The sequence below is a fragment of the Diceros bicornis genome, chromosome 7, assembly GCF_020826845.1.
Source record: "Diceros bicornis minor isolate mBicDic1 chromosome 7, mDicBic1.mat.cur, whole genome shotgun sequence".
Taxonomy (NCBI): domain Eukaryota; kingdom Metazoa; phylum Chordata; class Mammalia; order Perissodactyla; family Rhinocerotidae; genus Diceros; species Diceros bicornis.
The window spans coordinates 13,495,088-13,519,559 of record NC_080746.1 but is presented as its reverse complement, the minus strand read 5'-3'; the positions used below and the strand labels follow the sequence as shown (position 1 = coordinate 13,519,559).

The window sequence follows — 24,472 nt, the reverse complement described above, 5'->3', positions numbered from 1 at the left end:
GGGGACAACATCCTAGCTACGGCTCAAGAACATTTGTATCTTGGATATTCTCTTTGCATACATCCCAGTTTAAATTTGGAGGACATTGAGAGACATGTGCTGAGCAAATCAGAGTTTCAGAATTATAATAATCTCTGTCTTTTTTACAAAAGTACAATTAATAAAATTTAAATGTAATTAATATGTATTTTTTAAAATTTCTACTCTCCTGAGAATACCTCTTTGTTTCTATACATGATATATAAAAACTGATTACATAATTTTCTAGAGGACAAAGTCAATAAACTCAAAACAGCAGAAGTACCATTAACTACAGTACAATAAAATTGAAATTGTTAAGTGCAGTTTAAGCACAGCAAACCTTATATTTTAGACGTTTAAAAAACCCAGACTTCTCTGAATAGTTACTGAGTTGAAAGAATACAAAATTCTAATAAATGGGAAACTTCCACACTGCCTATGATAGAATAACTGGATCAGAGTTAAGTTCTTGCCATAAACAGGAAATATTTTAGAAATACAGAAAATATTTTAAAAAACTGTTTTGAGATTTTGGAAAATAGATATCCCAGGAGTATGATCCCCAGTAGAAGAGAAATAAATGAGATGAGACTTATAATCACCTTGACTTTCTATCTGTGGGTAATTTCCAGACCATAATTCAGAGAAGAGAATCCTGAGCAGAGCTCAGTAGTCTTACCGTGTTGAGGAGAGAGATATCAGAGTTTGGGGAGGTAAAGGCCCTTAGAATATTTGGTACACAGCACCACAGAGGAGGGGTGTTATGCAGACAGAAAGGGCTCCATAAATCTTCATAGGAATTACCTGAGTGTTTGACTGAAGGCCTGTATGTAGGGAGAAACTTGACAAGATCAAGAAAATAATAATTGCTGGGAAGCTATAAGGTGAACACTTCTCAGAGCTCACAGAGATCTGGTAGATGCTCTAATTACATCCAGCCAAAGAGGGATCTTTTTGAACAATTAGGAGAATCAAAAGTGTCATGACTAGGGGATGGCCCAGTGGTGTAGTGGTTAAGTTCGCGTGCTCAGCTTCGGCAGCCCAGGGTTCGCAGGTTCAGATCCTGGATGTGAACCTACACATCGCTCATCAAGCCATGCTCTGGTAGCTTCCCACATACAAAGTGGAGGAAGATTGGCACAGATGTTAGCTCAGGGACAATCTTCCTCACCAGAAACAAAAAGTGTCATGACTTAATATTAGAGTAAAGACTATCCCAGACCTGCCTTTATTAAAAGGATATATAATGAAGCCTGAAAAGGCTTGACCTGATCAACAAATAACTAAATTGTCTCACAAAATAAATTTCAACACTTATTAAAGACAACACAACCCAAATATGCAATGATGTAGTATTAGCAATATTTGCATAAAATAGAAAATTACTAGACCTGCAAGGAGCAGCACACTGTGTCTCAAAAGCAAGTTAATGTTTCTAGCTCTCAAAATGAGTTAATAGAAACAGACACAGAAATAACAGAGCTGATGGAATTAGCAGAGCAGAACTTTAAAACAGCTCTTATAAAAGTTATAAAGAAAAAAATAAGTGTTAAGAAGAGAAAAATAAAGGGTACTAAAAAGATCCAAATGGGAAAGATGTCAGTAAAAATGGTAGAGTAGTTAGCTCCAAGAACTCATCTCTCCACAGAAATATGGAAAAATCAAAAAATCTGTCAGAAGCAATTTTGGCAGAACTCTGGTAAACAGTCAAAGGTTTGCAACAACCAAATGAATGCTGAATCAAGACAGAAGCAATTTAAAAATAATAAACTTTTGTGACATTTTTACTTGCCTTTGCTCCATCTCCCTTCTTGGTTCAGTAGTGGACTTGAAGATGAGAGCCTGTGTTCCCAGTGTGGAGCCCCAGTCTCTGATCCTGAAAACGCGGATCTGACTTTATTCTCAAAGACCTGTGTTTGTCTGTCCTAACCTCTGGTGGTGACCTGAAGGACTGATGATACAAGGTGCTTGTCTTTGTTGTACCCAATGCAGACTTCATTCAGAGGAGAAAAGCAGCAGGCATTCCTTGAAAGAATTGTAGGGCAAATGAACAACTCGTAGCCACATGGGGCAAAAGATGATAGTTGGGGCAAACCATGGAGCACTGAAAGCCTAGGTGTAAATGCTAGGAAGAGAATTACTTGGGGAAATTAAGGCATTCAAAAGTGCCCATATATGAGGGAGGAGAGCTCTACAAATACCCTGGACTGCCAGAGAGATGAACAAGTGGGTCCTAGAGCAAATTATGTCTGAATTCTCATTGGTAGCAAAAATGATAAAACCGAGTCTGTCATACTTTGGGCACATCAGGGAAAGACAGGATTCTTTGGAAAAGGCAATAATGCTGGGAAAAGTAGAAGGCAGCAGGAAAAGAGGAAGACCAAATATGAGATGAATTAACTCCACAAAGGAAGCTATAGGCATGAGTCTATAGGAGCTGAGTAGGGTTGTTGAGCACAGGACATTTTGGACATCACTCATTCCTAGAGTCACCAAGTGTCAGAGCCAACTTGATGGCATGTTACACACATATATGAGGGAAATTTAGAAATCCATGCTGGCGTCCAGGGCAGGAATCATGCTAAGAAAAGACCTGAGGAGACTCTAAGCTTTCACCTCTTGCTAATCTCTAGGCTCAGTGCAAGTAGGAAGTGAAGGCTAAGGCAGAGTTGTAGTGTTCCAGCACAGAGCCAATTTACAAAGCCTGGAAGGTGTTTTTTTTTTTAAGTTGTTTATTTTCTCTCTCTCTCACTCTCTCTCTCTCTGTGTGTGTGTGTGTGTGTATATATATATATATATATATATATATACACACACACAAACATGCCACATATCTATCTATCTATCTATCTATCTATCTATCTATCTATCTATCTATCAATCTATCTGGTTTTGGATCCTGGTGTTCAAGGGAATTTCTGTTAAAACACTAGAAAACACAAGCAAAAGGAATAGAGACTTCAATGACCACACATGACAAAGAATACAGACTTTAAAAACATAGTTTAGAAAAGTTGCTAAGAAAATAAGAAGCTACAGCTCATGGCAAGCAACAAAACGATACCCTGCAAAGGGGAAGTATCTTATTTCAAGAGGTGCCATGTTATAATATTCAAAATATCCAGTTTTCAACAAAAAATTATGAAGCATGCAAAGAAACAAGAAAGTATGACCCATTCACAAAAGAAATTAACTGAAACTGTCTCTGAGGAACTGCAGACATTGGATTTACTAGAAAATGACTTTAAGTCAACTGTCTTAAATATGCTCAAACAAATAAAGAAAAATATGAATAACAAGGTAAAGGAAACCAGGAGAATGATGGTTGAACAAATAAAGAGTATTGGTAAAGAGATAGAAATTATAACAATAACTGAAATGAAAAATCTCACTAGAGGGTTTCAATAGTGGATTTGAGAATGCAGAAGATGGAATCTATGAACTTGAAGGTAAAAAATTAAAATTATTGAGCAGCATAAAGAAAACAAGGATGAAAAACACCGAAGCACAGCCTTAGTGACCTGTGGGACACCATCAAAAGAACCACTATATGCCTTATGGGAGTCCTAGAAGGAGAATAGAAAGAGAAAGGGACAGAAAGATTACTTGAAGAAATAGCTGAAAACTATTTTCTTCTAAATTGTTGAAAGACATGAATGTACACAGATGAGAGACTCAGTGAACTTTAAGTAGGATAAATTTAAAGAGATTCATAGCAAGAAAAATTGTAATTAACAAAGACAAAGCCAAGAATTTGAAGGCAGCAAGAGAGAAATAACTAGCCACATACAAAAGAATCTCAATGAGGTTAATGGCCATTTTTCATTAGAAAACATGGAGGCTAGAAGGCAGTGGAATGGCATATTTAAAGTTCTGAGAGAGAAAAAACTATAAACCTAGAATGGTATATCTGGCAAAACTCTCCTTCAAAAATAAATTAGAAATTAAGACATTTCCATATAAACAAAAGCTGAGGGAATTTGTTACCAGTAGACGTGTCCTACAAAAAATGCTAAAGAGAGTCCTTCAGAGTGAAATGAAAGGACACTACACATTAATTCAGAGCTGAGTGAATAAATAGAGTTCTCTAGTAAAGAACTATATACATAACTACAAAAAAAATAACTACTTAGGTAAATATGTAAATATAAAAATGAGTATTACTGTATTTGTTTTTAACCTCACTTTTTATTTCCTAAATGATTTAAAAGAGAAATGCATAAAAATAATTATAAATCTATGGTATTGGGCACACAATGTTTAAAATTGTGATTTGTGACAAAACATAAAGGGACAGAGTTGGAGGTGTACAGCAGCAGAATATTTGTATGCTATATGCAGGTAAGTTGGTATCAATTCAACCTAGGTTGTTATATATTTAATGTTACAATTATGACGTTAATTTTTATCCCATGATAACCATCAAGAAAATATATAAACATATGTATATCTATATATATCATATATAATAAATGATATATACATATACAAATGAGAAGGCAATCAAAATAAACCCTGCAATAAATCAACTAAATACAAAAAAGGCAGTAACTGAGGAAATGAGGAACAGAAAAAAGCATAAGACATACAGAAATAAAATAGTAAATGATGGAAATAATTCCTTTCTTATCAGTAATGAATTTAAATATAAATGGATTAAAATTACAATCAAAAGGTAGAGATTGATAAAATAGATTAAAAAAAAGAACATGATCCAACACTGTGATGTGCACAAGAGACTCATTTTTAGATCCAAGAATACAAATAGGTTGAAAGTAAATCATGGGAAAATATACTCCAGGCAAATAGTAATCAAAAGAGTTTTCAGGTGGCTCTACAAATATCAGACAAAATAAACTTTAAGTTAAAGTCTATTACAAGAGACAAAGAAGACATAATATATCAATAAAAGGGTCAATTCAACATGAATGTATAACAATTGCAAACATGTACAATCAAACAACAGAGCCCCCAAATATGTGAAGCAAACATTGACTGATTTGGAAACTAAGACAGTTCTACTATAGTAGCTGGAGACTTCAATACCCCACTTTTAATAATAGCTAGAATGTCTTGAAAGTAGTAGAGGAACGAACTTCATTACAAACCAACTAGACCTTTAAGAGACTATAGAGAACAATCTACTCAACCACAACTGAATACACATTTTTCTGAAGTGCACGTGGAAAATTTTCCAGGATCGACCATATGTTAGGTCACAAAACGAGTCTCAATAAATTTCAAAAGATTGAAATCATACAAAATGTCTTCTCCAGCCACCATATAATAAAGCTAAAAATGAATAACAGGAGGAAAATTGTTCACAAATACGTGGAAAAATTACAAATATGTGGACATTAAACAACACACTCCTAAAAGACCAATAGGTCAAAGAAGAAGCCAAAAGAAACTAGAAAATACTTTGAGATGAATAAAAAATGAAAACGTGATACACTAAAATTTATGATATGCAGCCAAAAGTGTGATTAGAAGGAAATTTACAGATTAATTACAGTTTAAAAGTGTGTTGCTTAACCTCTACATATTTGGGGATTTTCCAACTATCTTTCTTTTCTTGATTTTTAGTTTAATTTTACTGTGACCTGAGAGCATACACTGTAGTAATGGCAAATAGAAACAAATCTAATTTCTTTGCAGATTTTACTAATTTTTACTGATTTTATTTGTAACTGACACATAGACTAGAACAGTTCACCAGGATGAGAGCCTACATAGTGACTTGGGGACAACATCGTAACTATGGCTCAAGAACATTTGTATTTTGGATCTTCTCTTTGCATACATCCCAATTTAAATTTAGAGGACATTGAGAGATATCTGCTGAGAAAATCAGAGTTTCAGAATTATAACCACCTGTCTTTTTTCCAAAAGTGCAATTGTTAAAATTTAAATGTAATTAATATGTATTTTTTAAAATTTCTACTCTCCTGAGTATGTTTCTATCCACGATATATAAAAATTCATTATATAATTTTCTAATAATGTACAACTGAATTCTCACAATGTTATAAACTATTATGACATCAATTGAAAAAAAATCTCTTGGCTACTTTTGAAACTTTGAATTTCCATATAAATTTTAGAATTAGCTTATCAAATTACACAAGAAAATTTGTTATGACTAGAATTGTATTAAAACCATAGATCCATTTGGAGAGAAATGAGATCTTTACAATATTGAATGCCCATTTGAATGAACAGAAATATTCCTCCAGTTATATAGATTATCTTTAATGTCCTAAGTACTGGTTTTGGTTTTCAGCATAGAGTCTTTTCACATTTTTTGTTAGATGCTTGCATAGTTTTTTAACTGGTACTGGTATCATTTTAAAAATTCATTTTTCTCTCTTTAATGCTATTTTCTAGAAATACAATATATTTGTGTACAATGAACTTCTAAGGTAACTTATTCTAATAGATTATTTTATTTTCTATATACAAAATTACATATCAAACAATAACATTTCTATCTCTTTCTTTATAATGCTTATGTCATTGACTTGCTTTTTACTTCATTTACTTACAGTGTTTAGGACATGAGTACAATGTTGAAGATAAGTGTGGTGTTGAGCTTCTAAGTCTCATTCCTGATCTCGAGGAAAATGCTTTCAATAGTTCATTATTAATATGCTATTTGCCACGAATTTATTTGTAACTTCTCTATATTAGATTAAGCAAGTTCTCTTCTATTTCTAGGGAGATATTTCTATTTTCCAGGGGTTATTTTTTGTCCTGTCATGAATAAATAATAAAATATTTCAAATGTTTTTTCTGCATTCAATAAGAAAAGCATAGGATTTTTTTAGTTTGTTTGGTTAATGGATTAAATTGATTTTTCAATATTAACCTAACAGTGTATTTCTGGAATAAACCCCACTTGCTATTAATAATGTATGCTTCTTATGTGATTTGTTAATATATGTTAAGGAGTTTTGCATCTATGTACATGACAGGGATTATTCTGTAATTTTCCACTTCTGCAAAGTCTTTTTCAATTTAAGATATTAAAGATATGCTAGCCTCATAAAATGAATTTAGAACTATTATTTTTTAAATCATCTGAAAGAATTTGTGTAAAATAAGTGTTATTTCCTTCATAAATTTAAAATAATTCACCATGGAAATTTTCTGGCCTAGAGTTGTCTCTGTGGCAAAGCTTCTAAAAATGAATTCAATTTATATAATTGATACAATACTATTTCTTACTTGCGTTCTATTTGATAAGCTATGTTTTTTAAAAGAATATGTAAATTGTGTATTTCATATAAATAGTAAAATATATTGGGTAAACACTTTAATGATAACCAAAAATTGCCTTCCACAAAGTAGACTTCATCTTTTAGAGCACTGTCAGTTCAAAGCAATATTGAGCAGAAAGTACAGAGAATTCCCATATATCCCCGCCCACCCCCCCCGACACATGCTACTTCCCCAACTATCAACATCCAACACCAGAGTAGTACATTTATTACAACTGATGAACCTACATTGGCATGTCATTATCACCAAAAGTCCATAGTTTGCATTACAGTTCACTCTTAGTGATGTACATTCTATGAGTTTGGACAAATGTATAATGATATGTATCTACCACTATAGTATAATACAGAATAGTTTCACTGCCCTGAAAATCCCCTGTTATCTGCCTATTCATCCCTTCCTCCCCTCTAATCCCTGGTATCCAGTGACCTTTTTACTGTCTCCATAGTTTTGCCTTTTCTGGAATGTCGAGTAGTTGAAATTATACAGTATGTAGCCATTTCAGATTGGCTTCTTTCACTTAGACATATGCATTTAAGGTTCTTCTATGTCTTTTCATGGATTGACAGCTCATTTCTTTTTAGTGCTGAGTAATATTCCATTCTGTGGATGTGCCATAGTTTATTTATCCACTCACCTGCTGAAAGGCATCTTGGTTGTTTTCAAGTTTTGGCAGTTCTGAATAAAATTTCTTTAAACATCCTTGTGAGGTTTTTGTGTAGACATAAGTTTTCAACTCCTTTGGATAAATAACAAAGAGCAAAACTGGTGGATTGCATGGTAAGAGTATGTTTACTTTTGTAAGAAACTGCCAAACTGTCTTCCAAAGTGGCTGTACCATTTTGCATGTCCCCCAGCAATAAATGAGAGTTTCTGTCACCCCATATCCTCACTAGCATTTGGTAATATCAGTGTTTTGAGTTTTGGCTATTTCTAGTAGGTATGTAGTGGTATTTAATTGTTGTTTTAATTTGCAATTTCCTAGTGATGTGTGATATTGAGTATCTTCTCATATGATTATTTTCCATCAGTATATCTTCTTCAGTGACATGTCTCTCTTTTGGTTCTGGCTTTATCACCACTTTTTAATCAGATAGTTCATTTTCTTATTGTTGAGTCTCAAGAGTTCTTTGCATATTTTGGGTAACAGTCCTTTATCAAATACATATTTTCAAATATTTTCTCCCAGGCTATGTCTTGTCTTCTCATTCTCTTGACAGTGTCTTTCGCAAAGCAGAAGTTTTTCGTTTTAGTGAAGTCCAGCTTATTCAATTATTTATTTCATGGATGGTGCTTTTGGTATTGTATCTAAAAGTAATCACCAAACCCAAGATCATCTAGATTTTCTCCTATGGTATCTTCTAGGAGTTTTATAGTTTGACATTTTACATTTAGGGCTATGTTCCATTTTGAGTTAATTTTTGTGAAGTGTGTAGTTCTGTGCCTAGATTCATTTTCTTCATGTGAATGTCCAGTTGTTTCAGCATTTCTTGAAAAGACTATCTTTGAACGAATTGTATTGCCTTTGCTCCTTTGTCAAAGATTAGTTGTCTATATTTCTGTGGTCTATTTCTGGGTCCTCTTTTCTGTTTGATTGATCTATTCTTTTGCCAGTACCACACTGTTTTGAGTACTCTAGCTTTATAATAAATCAGTCCTCTGACTTTTTCCTTCTCCTTAAATATTGTGTTGGCTATTTTGCATCATTTGTGTCTCCATATAAACTTTAGAATCAGTGTGGCAATATCCACAAAATACTTCCTGGAATTTCAGTTGAGATGGTGTGGAATCTGTAGATCAAGCTGGCAAGAACTATATTTTTTACAATTTTGAGTTCCTATCCACGAACATGGAATATCTCTCCATTTATTTAGTTCTTTGATTTCTTTCATCTGCGTTTTATGGTTTTCCTCATTTAGATCTTGTTCACATTTTGCTGCATTTCTACCTGAATATTTCATTTGGAGGATGCTAGTGTAAACAGTGTTATGTTTTCAATTTCAAATTCCACTTGTTTATTGCCATTATATAGAAAAGTGATTGATTTTTGTATATTAAGCTCGCATCCTACAACCTTGCTAACTGCTTGTTAGTTCCAGTTTTTTGTCAATCCTTTTGGATTTTTTACATAGACAATCATATCATCTGCAAACAAATACAGTTTTATTTCTGTCTTCTCAATGTATACATTTTATTTCCTTTTTGTCTCTTATTGCCTTATCTAGCACTTCCAGTACAATGTTGAAAAGGAGTGGTAAGAGGGGACATCCTTGCCTTGTTCCTGACCTTAGTGGAAAAGCTTCTAGTAGGATGTTAGCAGTAGGTTTTTTCTAGATGTTCTTTTTCGAGTTGAGGAAGAGTCCCTCTATTTCTAGATTGCTGAGAGTTCTTATCACGAATGGGTGTTGGATTTTGTCAAATGATTGTGTGCATCTATTGATATGATTACATGTTTTTTCTTTTTTAGTGTTAATGTGATGGATTACATTAATTATCTTTGAATGCTGAACCAGGCTTGCATAATTGGGATAAATGCCAATTGGTCATGGTGTGTAATTCTTTTTATGCATTGTTGGATATGATTTGCTAACATTTTGTTGAGGATTTTTGCTCCTATGTCCATGAGGGATATTGGCTTGTAGTTTTGTTTTCTTGTAATGTCTTTGTCTGGTTTTGGTATTAAGGTAATGTTGGCTTTATGGAATGAATTAGGAAGTATTCTCTTTGCTTCATCCTCTGAAAGAGATTGTAGAAAATTGGTATAATTTCTTCCTTAAATGTTTGGTAGAATTCACCAGTGAACCCATCTGGGCCTGGTACTTTCAGTTTTGGAATGATATTAATTATTGATTCAACTTTTTATAGGTAAAGGTCTGTTTAGGCTGTCTATTTCTTTTTGGGTGAGTCGTGGCAATTTGTACATTCAAGGAATCAACCCATTTCACCTAGGTAATCAATTTTGTGAGCATAGAGTTGTTAATAGTATTCCTTTATTTTTGTCTTAACTTCATGGAATTTGGAATGATGGCCCCTCTTTCATTTCTGATAGTAGTAATTTGCATTCTCTTTCTTTTTTTCTTAGTTAGCCTGGCTAGAGGCTTATTAATTTTATTAATCTTTTCAAAGAACAAGCTTTCAGTTTCGTTGATTTTCTCTATTGGTTGCCTGTTCTTTTTTTTTTTTTTTATAATTTTATTTATTTATGTTTTTTCCCCCAAAGCCCCAGTAGATAGTTGTATGTCATAGCTGCACATCCCTCTAGTTGCTGTATGTGGGAGGCGGCCTCAGCATGGCTGGAGAAGCGGTGCGTCAGTGCACACCCCGGATCAGAACCCGGGCTGCCAGCAGCGGAGCGTGCACACTTAACCGCTAAGCCACGGGGCCGGCCCTGGTTGCCTGTTTTTAATTTCATGATTTCTTATCCACTTCTTTTTTTTTTCTTTTACTAACTTTGGGTTTGATGTTTTCTTTTTCTAGTTTCCTAAAATGGAAACTTGGATTTTTCTGGCTCTTTGATACTATCTTGTTTCAACAGGACACATATCTTCAGCTACTCTTTTCTTTCCTTTCATATCCCAGACTCCATGTGGTTCATCCAAATTCCTAGGTGCTTACCTTTTCACCAATAAAAGTGCCTTCTTGGGACTCTGGTCCCATGAAATTTACAAGCAATTTCCTTTGGCTTTTCTAGTAGCCAGCACTATGACCTGTCAGATAGTAGACCTTTTCCTACTATTGTCTACTCAGAAGTAGCTCCTTACCTTCTGATGGGGAACCCTAGCTTCTGTCATCTGTGCTCCACCAAGAGGATTGATTGCTGAGGAACAACACCCAGCATCATGAAGCAATATGTTTCACCATTGGTGTAGTATTTTGCAATAACAACTAAAAAAGGTGTTAAAAAAAGAATTACCAAACTTTAAACACATATATAAGTGTATCCATTGAATGACTCCAGGTCCAGTGGAATCTACATAATCCACTCCAATCCTGACACAAGGCTTTTCAGAATTGGGGAGAAAAAATTGAAGGCAAACATTTACAAAATGAGTTAATAATCCACTTCATATGGCAATAAGAGACCAGAATTCAGATTTTGCCTAAGTTAATGGATTTCTTTCTTTTGGCCCATATATAGTCCTTTCAATTTCTCCTCAGAGGGATCTAAGAACTCAAACGTTAGTGATATAGCTTTTCTTTAGCAGCCTAGTAATAAATTCAGCTTTATGTTAGACTACTATGTGGAGTACTTTGTTATTTCCTTCTGATAAGATCACAGCAGAATTCTGTTCCCACATCAGTGGACTGTATAGCAAGGATGTCCCTTCGTGACTTGCAGAAGAATTCACACTTTTGCTCCCTAGAGAGCCATTGGTTGTATTTCTGCCACAAAAAAAAGCCTATCGTCGAATAAGGAGCAGATATTTGAAATATACAACTCTGACAAGGGACTAGTATCCAGAATAAATAAAGAAAGTCTATAAATAAGTATGAGAAAGAAAAATTGCCCAGTAGAAAAATGGAGAAAATGCAAAACCAGGCATGTCACAAAGAAAATATCCAAATGGTCCAAACATATGAAAAGGTACTCAACCTCATTTGTCGTCAAGAAATTGAAGATAGTGCAGAAAGACTGAGCAATGTAGTGGGAAATAGACGCAAGATGAAAAATTATGGAACAAAGAATTGATTTATTACTACCTGCATTACTTAAGCAACTCCTAAATGGTCAGAACAGTTTTAGGGCCATTAGAAATATAATATCCTCTAAGATACATTTATGAATAGTTGTGACGAATGTAAAACATTTCCATGCATATCTTTCCTTTGTTCTCACAGATTACATCTGTTACTGCCCCTTAGCAATTCTACCAGTTTTCCCATTGTATCACTATAGAATTAGTTTTTTGCAATAGTAAAATTATGAGAAGAACTGAAGAGGAACCTGTTGAAAAGTCTGTGTGGACCAATGCAAAGAATGCTATAAAGTAGTAAAAAAAAAGCAAAAAAAAACCACCTAGATTCTAGTTCCCATCCTGCTACTAACTAGCCATTTTTGTTAGTGGGCAAGTAACTTCATTCTTTTGAGACTTAAGTTAAAATAAGATGGTTTTATTTGACCTCTCTCACTGTCTCTAGCAGTAACTTTCAATGCTATTATTATTTGATATTGTGTGGGAAATTAAGTCACTGTGGAAAAGGAAATGGGATGATGGTCTATGTTTAAATTCAGGGTTTAGAGTTTGCATAGTTGAAATCAGGCCAAAGCTGAAATCAAGTCAGTAACTTCTCCCTTGCTAAGACAAGACAATGTCTGTATGTTTTCTTTATTGGAGAAAGGAATCTAATCATTCATTCATTCAATCACTCACATTCAGGTCACGTATTTTTAAAGAGACCGACATCTCTGTAAATATGTTAGATACAATAAATGTCTTTTTGGTGTTCTTCTGCTCTACGCTGTGCATACTTTCTAAAATTGTTTGTCACAAATGTTAAAATATTTTCTTTCTGTGTGTATTTTTCCTAGACCATAAGCTCCTTGAAGGCATTTTTTCCCAGTAGTTATCTTCTAAGTGCCTGAAATGGTACCTGCCACGCATTAGACAAGATAGATTGAGTAGACTAATTTCCACTGCCCTGACATTAACTAGAGACCTAGTGTCCACCTTTCTCAGCTCCCACAATGCAGTAGGAGGGTACACTTGTGAGTTAATTGAGGCAATGCCTCAAAGATCTGAGCTATGGTGTTAGAAAAGTAGGAAGGAGGGCTTAGCTGTTTATGTTCTTCATCTCCACCCCCATATATAATGGATTTAGTATTTAAATAGTCCCCAGAGCAATTTATGTTTTGCTCAATTTGATGATTCTTCTCCTCAGTTATTAATGCAAATGCTTTCTTTATTTCATCTACTTTGTCTTCTCTCTCCACTCCCAACCTCTTTATTGTGATTTCCTGCCCTTGTCATTTGGTTTTCTTGAGGGTTGAGAAACTCTTGGCTTTCTTTCGTTCTTTCTTTATTGCTCCAGATAAAATGTATATGAGGACCCAATGGTGATCAAATCATCTTTAACCGCAGACTTGTATGACAGTGAAGTTTGATTCCCTCCTACCTCTCTAACTGCAGGAGCTGAACACAGAGATCTTAGAAAGGCAAAAATTTTTATTCTTTGATGAGGTAAAAGCTGACAAAGATAAGAAAAGATCTTTATTGAAAAAGGCAAAGTGAGATCGAAATTGTGAGAAACTAAAAAGGGTTAAATTATTATTAAAAAGAAAATAAAAAATAAAAATCAATAAGAAAAGAAAAGAAAACAACACATGTAAGAGTATTTAGAAAAAAAATCCATATGTCATTCTATCCTACCATTACAACTAATTTCCTTTTGCACGTTACCTTCCAGTCTCTATTTCTATGCACGTATGTTTATATGCACTACATGAATCTACACAGTTGCAATCAAAATGTTTGTACTACACATGGTTAACAGCATGAGCAGTTAGAAACTCTATAAATGATAATCTTAATGAATGCACAACAATCCATTGTGTTGATATACAAAGGAGTGTGATAACATCCTCTTGTAATATTTAGGTTACACTGGCTTCCTCTTGAAGAGTGAGATAGAATCAGAAGAGTTAGGTGGTTCACATGCTGATTCCCTCACTGTATCTTTCCTCTCCCTCAACCTCTTCCTCTCTCCAATCAACACATTAATATGAAGCTCTTTACATTTTATAAAATACTTCTCTGTATATTTCTTATTTGAGCTTCTAAAAACCCTTAAAATTCAGATAGAACAACTTTTAGAATTATATCTATCTTAACGATGAGGAAATCTTGGCTTAAAGAGGTGAGACAATTTGCCCAAAAGCCACACAAGAGCTAGTAGGTAGTAGCAGTGGATCTTAATATACCTTCAAAATGAGAGCCACGCACGCATGTTTTCTCTCTCCATCTCTCTTGCTCTCTCTCTCTCAGTCTCTATTTCTCTGCATATCTGTTCGATGCAGATATTTAGCCATTAAATTAGTAGGGTCCACTAGAGAATGTGCAACATGAATCATGAATCATGTCGGTCTTAAGACAGATAACCACGAAAGGTCCAGTTATAATCATAAAAATTGGAATCCACTTCAGACTGTGTACACATGTACAAATGTTTTTCCACCTGCAGGTATCTTGGGAAGGAGAGACTATGATATTGTAGTGTTCATGCTTGCAAGATTCACTTGTAAATAATTGAACATAGTCCCATCTGGGACACTTAAAACTTTTCCTAAACACCATGAGCTCTGGAGACCATAAATGAAACTGGAATAATTATTCATGTAAATTAGCGTCTATGTCACTTATCAGCTTGATTGGGCACTTACCTCTGTGATCCAAACAATAACTTCAAGAACAATAAGTTGTTCTGTGTCTCCCAGGGCTGGGATTTCCGGGGCAAGTCTGTAATTGTATTGTTTCTGAGACTCTCACCTGAATACTTGTTTTCCTTCGCTTTAAAGAGAAAGGATGGTGGCTCCCTCCCTCTCCTCCACCAGATACATATTTCAGCTTCAGATCAGAGACCAGATGCTAACAGGTCTCACTATCTGAGACCTGAGTAGTCTGATTGTTGCCCTGTTTCCCGAGGGAGATGCACTCAGGGCAATACTGTATCATGTTTCCTGTAGCTGAAACAGCAATTCCTGACATTTTCCTGAAGGGAAAGGCACAAAAGGTCAACATGAAACCTGGGGCACACATAGAAACGGAAGTTCCCCTTCTGCCTGTCGGGTCTTAGTGAAGGTGCTGATTGTGGTGTTTATGGCGAGACAGTATCTACACAGCATATGTTTATGGTCCATGTCTAGACCGCCTCTCAGATGCTTGTTCTTGTCACTGGGCTTCCCTATTCCCTTCTTCATCAGGATGTCTTCCGAGGTGTGGGCCTGGACCTTCAGGACAGGCCTCTCAGATGAGCAGAATGGGTCATGACATTTTTCTACACTTAGCCCAGGATTTCTTGATTATGTACCTCTCTGGAATGCTCACTGACATCAGAGACTCCTTTTTCCCATGCCAGATTTACAGAATCTGAACTTTGATGGTGGCCCACTTTTAGCAGGTGCCCTGAAAGTTTTTCAGCACACTGACATTTAAGAATCTCTTCCTGTGACAGCAGTGACACCTAAGAGTGTTGTGTCTTTGGATGTGATCCTTACCCTCTCAGCCCCTTTCTACAGTGTGCAGGTCCTTTGAGATGGAGTGCAAGGAACCCACTAGTCTGGGATCCTAAATCTAGGGAGTCTTTACTTCTGGGGCTTCTTCTCAAGAGTCACTTAAATATCTATGCAAAATTTTGAGTCTGGTGTATTATTTTTCGGAGAGGTCAGTGGTAAAATGATTAGTGGATATTTCCCTAGCCACGTGCACTGACTATATTACTGGGTAGAGTCTTGGCCCCAAATATGTGTTTGCTCTTCAAATTTAGTGATGTGTGCTAAATCACCCAGGAGACACTAAAAGTTCTTCTCTCTCTCAAAATATAAGCAGCCATCTTCCTGCTTGCTTTCTTCTTGGGTAAGCAAGGCATGGGCTCTGGTGTGAGGCATTCCTGGATTGTCTTCTTGGTTCTGCCATTACCAGCTGTTTGGCCTTGAGCAAATTTCAAGGTCACTCTGAGCTCTGTCATCTTAAGGGTAAAATAGAGCTAACTGTTTACCTTATCTACTGGTTGTTATTAGCAAATGGGATAATGTTTACAAAATGTCTAGATCAATATTCAACTAATATCAATTCCTTTTACCTTTTCTTCCCCTCCTGTTTGTGTGGGTGTATCTGTGGGCAGGTGAGCAGAAGCATGTCTGGACTTGTTAGATGGTAACATGGGGCCATATTCAAGTTTCTGTTTTCATTAAGACCAGAAATTCTTGAAGAATTCAAAAGGAAAGAAAGCAGGAACTTGATTTGATGAATTTGACCCAGTAAAATAAGCTATGTCCACCCTCAGTGAGGTGTGAAATCTGAGAACAGTATGAAGCTCTCACTGGTATTTGACTCTGGGCCACCTCCTCTTGCATTTTCATAGTATTCAAGGGAACTAAAATAAAAAATTTAATTTTCGTAGAAATCTCTGTAAGATGTTGCAACACTATTAGCAATTCTGGGATAAACATCTAGCAAACTATAACTTGAAGGGCAAATGTAAGCAATGTGTCTTTACTCCACCAGCCTGGGCTCCATTAGGGCTAAAGTAGCAGAGTCTCGTGGAGCAGGAACAAGGCCAGGGCTGCCTGGTGGAGGCTGACACCCACTGTTGGAAGGTTGCAGAGCAGTGACTCTTCCTAGTAGGTTATTTTCTATTATTTATGATAGAGCAGGAGTGGGAGGAGGTGGCATATGAATCCTATAGTTCTTCCTAAACCTAAGTGCCCAACTAAAAGTCTCAGAAGAGTCAACAAAATCTTCTGTAATTTTATCCCCAAAGTGGTATCTGAGTTCATTTTCACATCAGTTATATCACTTGATCCCAGTACTCCAAATTCTTTATTCTTTTTTGTCTAAGGATCAAAAAGATCTCCCTCCTGGGGGTACATGTATCCAATAGCATTTTTTCAGATGATTACACAATGCCAGTGGTGGGAAATAAATAATGTAATTGTGTGTGTGGAAATGAGGATCCATGACTTGCTGGGGCCTTCGGAGAAAGGGTTTGATATATTAGGAATGATTACTCTAAGTGGAATAACATGTTAACCGTTATGTATAGGGTCTCAGCTCATCTTTAATTCTACAAAGATAAAGTTAGAACAGAGTGAATCACCTAGATTATCATCTTCCACATTGCGAGGAACTCTTGTCATAGCTATAAAGACATTATACAAAACAATACCAGAGAATCTGAACATTTCTCTTTGCCTTTGGATTATATTTGTTCATTTGTGTTTTGTAATCAGATAATACGCCCCACCCCATGATATGTGTGTAGGAAATTACAAATAAATTTTAGTTTCAAAATAAACTACTTGCATGGTCAGGCGGTGACACACACACATGCATGAACATAATAGGCTGATCTGAGATTGATTTTACTAAACATTATTGATAATATTTATGATTCACAGGCTGGTAATAGGTATCATGACTATACTTGAAATTTTGTCTATAAATATTTGACTTCAGTAGACCTCTATGAGATAAGCTTGCTAGGACACGTGTAAGTGGACTAGATGATTATCTGCAACATTTGATTTTAAGGATAAACAAGAATATTCTGCAAGAAGTAACTACTCTTGGGGCCGGCCCAGTGGTATAGCAGTTAAGTTTTTGCATTCTGCTTTGACAGCCCGGGGTTCACCGCTTTGAATCCTTGGCACGGATTTGATCACCACTTATCAAGCCATGCTGAGGTGGCTTCTCACGTAGAAGAACTAGAAGGACCTACAACTAGGATATACAACTATGTAAAGAAAAAGAAAAAGAGGAAGATTGGCAACAGATGTTAGCTCAGGGTCAATCATCCTCAAAAAAAAACAAAAACAAAAAACTGCTCTTCTAATACCATAGACTTCATCAATCAAGACTGATTCCTTTTGATCAAGAGTTAATCATACAGCAAATTTTAAGTATATAATACAATATTATGAACTAAAGTCACCATGCTGTACATTAGATCCCTCAAATTTATCTTATCATTGAAAGTTAAAGAAAATGGTAACTATATGAGGTGATGAGTTAATTAGCTTGATTGTGGTAATCATTTCACAACATATATGTATATCAAATCATCACATTGTACACCTTAAATATATACAATATTTATTTGTCAATTATACCTTAATAAAGCTGAAAACAATGTGGATCTCAATTAGTGATTTTTCTAGTAAATGAAAATCTTTTCCTGTAAGTTAGCTATTTTCACCTGTTTTCCAGGTCATGATTTTCTAGACGGGAGAAAACAAAGTGCTCTGATTGAATTAGATGCCTGATGGGGATGAGGGGATGGTGAAAAGAATGTATTCAACTATATGCCAGGCAGTGTGATAGGCCCTAGGGACACAGTGATGTATGAGAAGTTGTCCCTTCTTTCAACAAGCTCCCCAACAGCAGAGAAGACCGACACATGTATATGTAGGATGGAAGAAGGGCTAATGTGGCCGTCAGTATGAAGGGAAGATAGCCAGGGGAATATGAGCAATATCAATAGCACTTTTACTAAGAAATTTAGTTGTTTTCGGGTAAGTACTATGCTTTATTCACCTTTTCCACTCCAGAAATTTAGTATAGATCTTTAACATAGTAAACACTTAATAAAAGATTATAATATAATCTGAAACAATGTCACAATTTCCCCCACAGCCAGACCTGAATCCAGTCTTTGCCATTGAAAATCTGGAGCTCTCCAGTGCATGCTTCGTTTAAGGGAGTTACTAGGGGCCCATCCAAAGATCGCCAGGCACATTCAGACTGATGTCCTGGAAAGCCATCACTAGGGACTGGATGGCTGGACTCAGAGTCATCCGTGACGTGATTTGCTCCATAATCAGAAACTGGAAACATTAATTCTGCTGCCTTTGTTCGAGAAATGCTCAGCCATTCCCAAAGTTCTTCACATATTCCTTCCGCTTTCTGCTTCTTAGTTTTTTTGCTTATGACCTTATTGGCATGTTGAATATCCTTTTGTATCCTCTCAGCTAAATGGAATTCCTCACACTTTTGAAAGCACAGTTTAAAATCTACCCTTTCATAAAGACTGTCTTTATCACTATTGACATTAGTGATCTGCTCCATCCCTGAGCTCAAACAGTTCCTACTGCTTATTACATAGAACAATATATATGATGCTTCATTCATTCAGCAATTTGTCAGGGCAAATCATGTGTTAGGTAATACTCTGTCTCAGCAGATTGCAAAGTCCTGAAAGGACTAATGTTGAATCATCTTTCAGTGTGCTTAATCTATGGTATATGGCTAAATATACTAATAAATAAATAAAAAAGATTCCATCTTGTGTCATTTAAAATATATATAACTGGAAATCTACCTCTACGGTTTAAAATACTTTCTGTGAGAATATTTTTTTTCTCATCCGTTCTATTTCTTTATCATTGTGTTATAAATATATTCCTAATGTTGGGCTGTACTAATTGCAATACTCTGAAAACATGCCCACATTCCATGGTTAGATTTCCTTATGTAAGAAGAGTGTGGTAGGCCAGCTCACGGATTGTTCTTACAAATATACAGGCTGCTAAACCTCAGAGACGAGAAACCCTTGGGGGCTATTTGTCTTTGTGTTTCCAGATATAAAATACTTGAACTGAGAATAGAAGTCACGGATTCACTTAGACTTGCTTCTTGTTAGCTGTGGTTGTTTAGTCACTTAAGAATGAAAAGGTACAATTAACTCATCTTTACTCATCAAATGACGAGGATAGGAGAAGGGACACTCAACTAGAGTTTCAGAGGAGAAGGTAAGTTTCATAGTTATGGTGTTCATATCGTATAGGTGTGAAAACATGTTCTAAAAGCGACTCCTGATTGTCCACACGAGCTCTAGAATTTTTGATGTTTGCAGGTCACTGAGCCACAGGAGTGGAGGGAAGAGGCCGTTGGCATCCATCTTAGACTCAGTTGTGCATTGTCCACTCACCTTATGTGAGTACCCTAGTGTCTAATCTGTGAATTAATCTGTGAAGTCACAGCCTCTAAACTAGGAATTATAATACTACAAATATATTTATAAAGACCTTAAAATGCACAAAAATGTGTTCATATTTATTGTCTTATTTAATTTGCACAAGAATCTTTTAAAGTATTTATTATTTTTTGCAGAATAAAACATGAAGCTCAGAGAGACTCTATGATGAGTCAGAAGTTACACTGTATATCTTAGAGTTGGCATTGAAAGTAAACATTATGACTCATAATCCAGTGCTCTTTCTGCCACTTCTGCATTAAAGGTTTCCTTCTTTAAAAGGAGGCAATTGAGATTTGACAATTAAGTCAGATTTATAAAAAAATTTTATTCTAGACCTGTGCGGTCCAATACTGTAGGCACTCGCCACGTGTGAGTACTGAGCATTTGAAATATGTAGCTACATTGATTTGAGATGTGCTGTAAGTATAAAATACATATGAATTTCAAAGATTTGTACCAAAAAAATGTAAAATACCTCATTAAAATTTTCACATCATTACATGTTGAATGATAATATTTTGGATATATCAAGTTAATTAAACTATAGTATTAAAATTGACTTCAGGGGCCGGCCCACTGGGGTAGTGATTGGGTTCGCAGGTTAGATCCTGGGTGCGGACCTACACACTGCACATGCCATGCTGTGGTGGCACCCCCTATACAAAATAGAGGAAGATGGGCAGGGATGTTAGCTCAGGGCCAATCTTCCTCACCAAAAAAGAAAAAAAAAAGTTAAAAAAAAATTGACCTCAACTGTTTGTTATTATTTTCTAAAAAAAGGTCTTCTAGAATATTTTAAATTACCCATGTGACTACATAATATTTTTATTGGGCAATGCTGATCTAGACTCCACCATTATAAAATATTGTCAGTAGTCATAGTTTTAATAGTACTGTGAAGTGCATTGAAATGTTTAAAAATCCTTCTACAATGCTAAATTGCTTGTGAGTTGCTAAAATTGCATGCCTTGAATCAGCTGCGTCAGTGTAGTAGATTATTTTGGAGGGTGGTCAGTTATACAACATAAAAAAATCTTAGCCCTAGCCTCATGGTACTTTATGTTTAGTAGATGATTAAGTAAAGTAGATACTGGTCAGCATTGTTCATTTTTAGGTGGATTAAGATGTAATTTGTCTAACAATTCTTCCTAAAATCACAAAAGGATAATGCAATGTGTTGTAATAAGCTACAGACATTCACATTACACTGCCATGGAATCTGAGTCTATATACAGGTGGCAAAGTACTGAAATGTGAAATCGTGCAGTTGTATCCTTCATCTTCTTGCAAAGATGTTTTCAAAGATGGGCTTTACAGGATCATGTAATGCTTCTGGCACAAAGAAGCAGCAGAGATAGAGATTCAGAGAGGGAAACAAGAACAAAGAAAGATGATTTCAGCTCCAGGAGAGAATAATCTAAAATAATGCCTCTCAAACTTTAATGTGCACACACATCATGTGGGGATCTTGCTAAAATGTAGATCCTGGCTCAATGGGTGTGGGTAGGTTCTGAAATTGCACATTTTAACACATTCCAAAATGATGCTAGTGCTGCTGGTCTGTGGACTGCACGTTGAGTGGCAAAGACCTAAAGCACAGAAACGTTTGGAAAGTAGGAAAAATAGGATAGAGAAACCTAACTGACTTGAATAGAGGGCAGTAGGGTGCAGGGTACTGAAACGGAAGAGGGAACATGGGCAAGAGGAAGACATTTTATGTGGAAACAGAGCCCAGTAGGAATTAGCCAAAATGTGGGAAAATTGGACATGTGATAAGAGTGATTAGTGTGCTGTAACACTCAGGAAGGTTGAAAGTGTGCATCTAAAAGGAGATTAAAAGCAAAAAACTGAATATATTGTCTTCCTGAACATTCCTTTGGTATTGGTCTCTGTGTAGTCTCTGTGACTAGACTATAGCTGTGCATGCTAATTGGTAAGGGATGAAGGGAAAGGAAGACTCCAAGGTATTTCAGCAGCAGGATAAGGGCAATTGGACAATCTCTCTTTTGCACATGATTCCCCTATCTCCATCCCTCAGGATTGGAGAACAGGAGCAGATGCAAAAGTCAGGTGTTCTGTAAAATTTGGAAACCTGCTCAGAGAACAGAGGGTTCTGCTGAGCAGCCCAATACTAAAAGAAAAATGGTCAGATTTTTCAGAGATAAGACCTGGATGACCCCAGAACAGGCAACCCAAATTGTGTGATCTTTGTGTGTGACATGTGGGTGGACGACAGCAAGCACTGCACGGGAGCCTCCAGTGGAAACACAAGTACCTTGGGGCTGCATGGCCAAAAGTGGCAGCACTAGCAGTGGTGCATTAAGTTGTGCTCAGTGGACTTGGTGAGAGAGGGAGGCTTAGCCCAGAGCACAGCCAGACATTCAGAAGGCAGAAACAGTTTTGGGAGCTCTCTTTACTGAAGTGGAAGCTTCCCACCTGGAAATCAGGTTATGATTAGATTAAAACAGGACAGACAAACGAAAACACAATTTCCTAAAACATGTTCTGAGCCACATAGTGCTACAACATGCTTTTTTAAGTCTGTATGTTCTATAGCCCTCTAGGATATTCTGAAATATCTTTCAGTTGAGAAACCTGTTTGTGTAACTCTGCATGTCTGAAGTTATATGATTGTGGGTTACTTATCTCATGTAACGCCTCTTAACAAGTCCCTGGAATTAATATTCTCCTGAACATCCTTGGAAACTTTGATGAGGAAATCACAATTGACTTTAACAATAGACCCCTTCTCTGTAGGAATTCCTGGAGGCAGATTCAGCCCTAGGCAAATGCGTCATTAGGAAAAGTATTTTCTCAGTCCAGAGTCACTTCTTTTTTTATTTTTATTGAAGTAACATTGGTTTTTAACATTAAATAAATTTCAGGTATACCTCTTCAACTGATTTGCTTTAGAAAATCTCCCCCATGGTCCTTAGCATTAGATTTATCTCTTACTCTGTAGGTAAAGCTTGTATATTTTGATGAAAGAATTTGAAACCCTGGCAGGGATGGGAAAGTATATTTATGGTTCCTATAGATTATAGATGATTACTGTTTCTGTTTTATATGAGTGTTAGCTTTTTGGTGGGTCAAAGTCCCTGCGCATCAATGGAGGCTCAAGCTTAGTGCCAAGGGGATAAGATAACTGGGTTCAGTGTTTTCATAGGTAGGGATACCTGGGCTTGGGGAATGGAGACAAGCTGGGATTCTGCCTGTCTAATCTGACTCTTTCCTCTCATCTCCACAGATTTCTCAGAGGAGAATGAGTAGAAGAAATCAATCCACAGTGACTGAGTTTCTTCTTTCAGGATTGACTGACCAACCAGAGCTTCAGCTGCCCCTTTTCTGCCTTTTCTTAGGGATTTATACGGTTACTGTGGTGGGAAATCTGGGCATGATCTCCATAATTGGGTTGAGTTCTCAACTTCACACCCCCATGTACTATTTCCTCAGTAGTTTGTCTTTTTTAGACTTCAGCTCTTCTTCTGTCATTACTCCCAAAATGCTGGCAGGGTTTTTATGCAGAGACAAAGCTATCTCCTATTCCAGATGCATGACCCAGCTATTTTTTTTCTTTATTTTTCTCATTTCTGAGTGCTACATGTTGGCAGCAATGGCCTATGATCGCTATGTGGCCATCTGCAGCCCCCTGCTCTACAATATCATCATGTCCCCTAGGGTCTGTTCCCTGCTGGTGGCTGCTGTCTTCTCAGTAGGCTTTACCGATGCTGTTATTCATGGAGGTTGTATCTTAAGGTTGACTTTCTGTGGCTCAAACATCATTAAACATTACTTCTGTGACATTGTCCCTCTTATTAAACTCTCCTGTTCCAACACTTATATTGATGAGCTTTTGATTTTTGTCATTGGTGGATTTAACATGGTGGCCACAAGCCTGACAATCATCATTTCATACGCTTTTATCCTCTCCAGCATCCTCCATATCCGTTCTAAAGAGGGCAGGTCCAAAGCCTTCAGCACCTGCAGCTCCCACTTGACAGCTGTTCTTCTGTTTTATGGGTCTCTCATGTCCATGTATCTGAAACCTGCTTCCAGCCACTCACTCACCCAGGAGAAAGTGTTCTCAGTATTCTACAGCATCGTGATTCCCATGTTGAATCCCCTGATATATAGTTTGAGGAACAAGGAAGTGAAAAATGCATTCATGAAACTCTTAAGAAGAAAAATATGAAATTACATGCGATTATTTATTACAGCATTATTTGCACTTGCAAATATTGGAAATAATCTAAGTGCAAATACACAGGAAACTAGTTGAATAAACTATGATAATCCCACACAAGGGAGTACCATAGAGCTGTAAAAAAGAACAAAGGAAATCTCTTGAACTGTTGTGGAATTGCTGTTGATTGGTTTCCTTGTAATAAACTTTATTTTTTAAAAGTCTTAAATATATGGAAAAATTGAGAAGATAGTTCACAGAGTTCTCACACCCAGTTTCCCTATTACTAATATCTTA

At 36.2% G+C, this 24,472-nt stretch overlaps 1 protein-coding gene across 1 annotated transcript; it reads left to right on the top strand.

Moving 5' to 3' along the window:
• The first annotated feature begins 23,239 nt into the window (after nt 1–23,239).
• On the top strand, nt 23,240–24,184 carry LOC131407879 (olfactory receptor 8D4-like). Its single transcript, XM_058544479.1, has one exon. The coding sequence runs from the start codon at nt 23,255–23,257 to the stop codon at nt 24,182–24,184; it is 930 nt and encodes a 309-aa protein (XP_058400462.1). The 5' UTR covers nt 23,240–23,254.
• Nucleotides 24,185–24,472: the final 288 nt, after the last annotated feature.

Bases quoted from the DNA above. Each gene is read 5' to 3' on its own strand.
- LOC131407879 (XM_058544479.1), top strand. From the start codon at position 23,255: ATGAGTAGAAGAAATCAATCCACAGTGACTGAGTTTCTTCTTTCAGGA.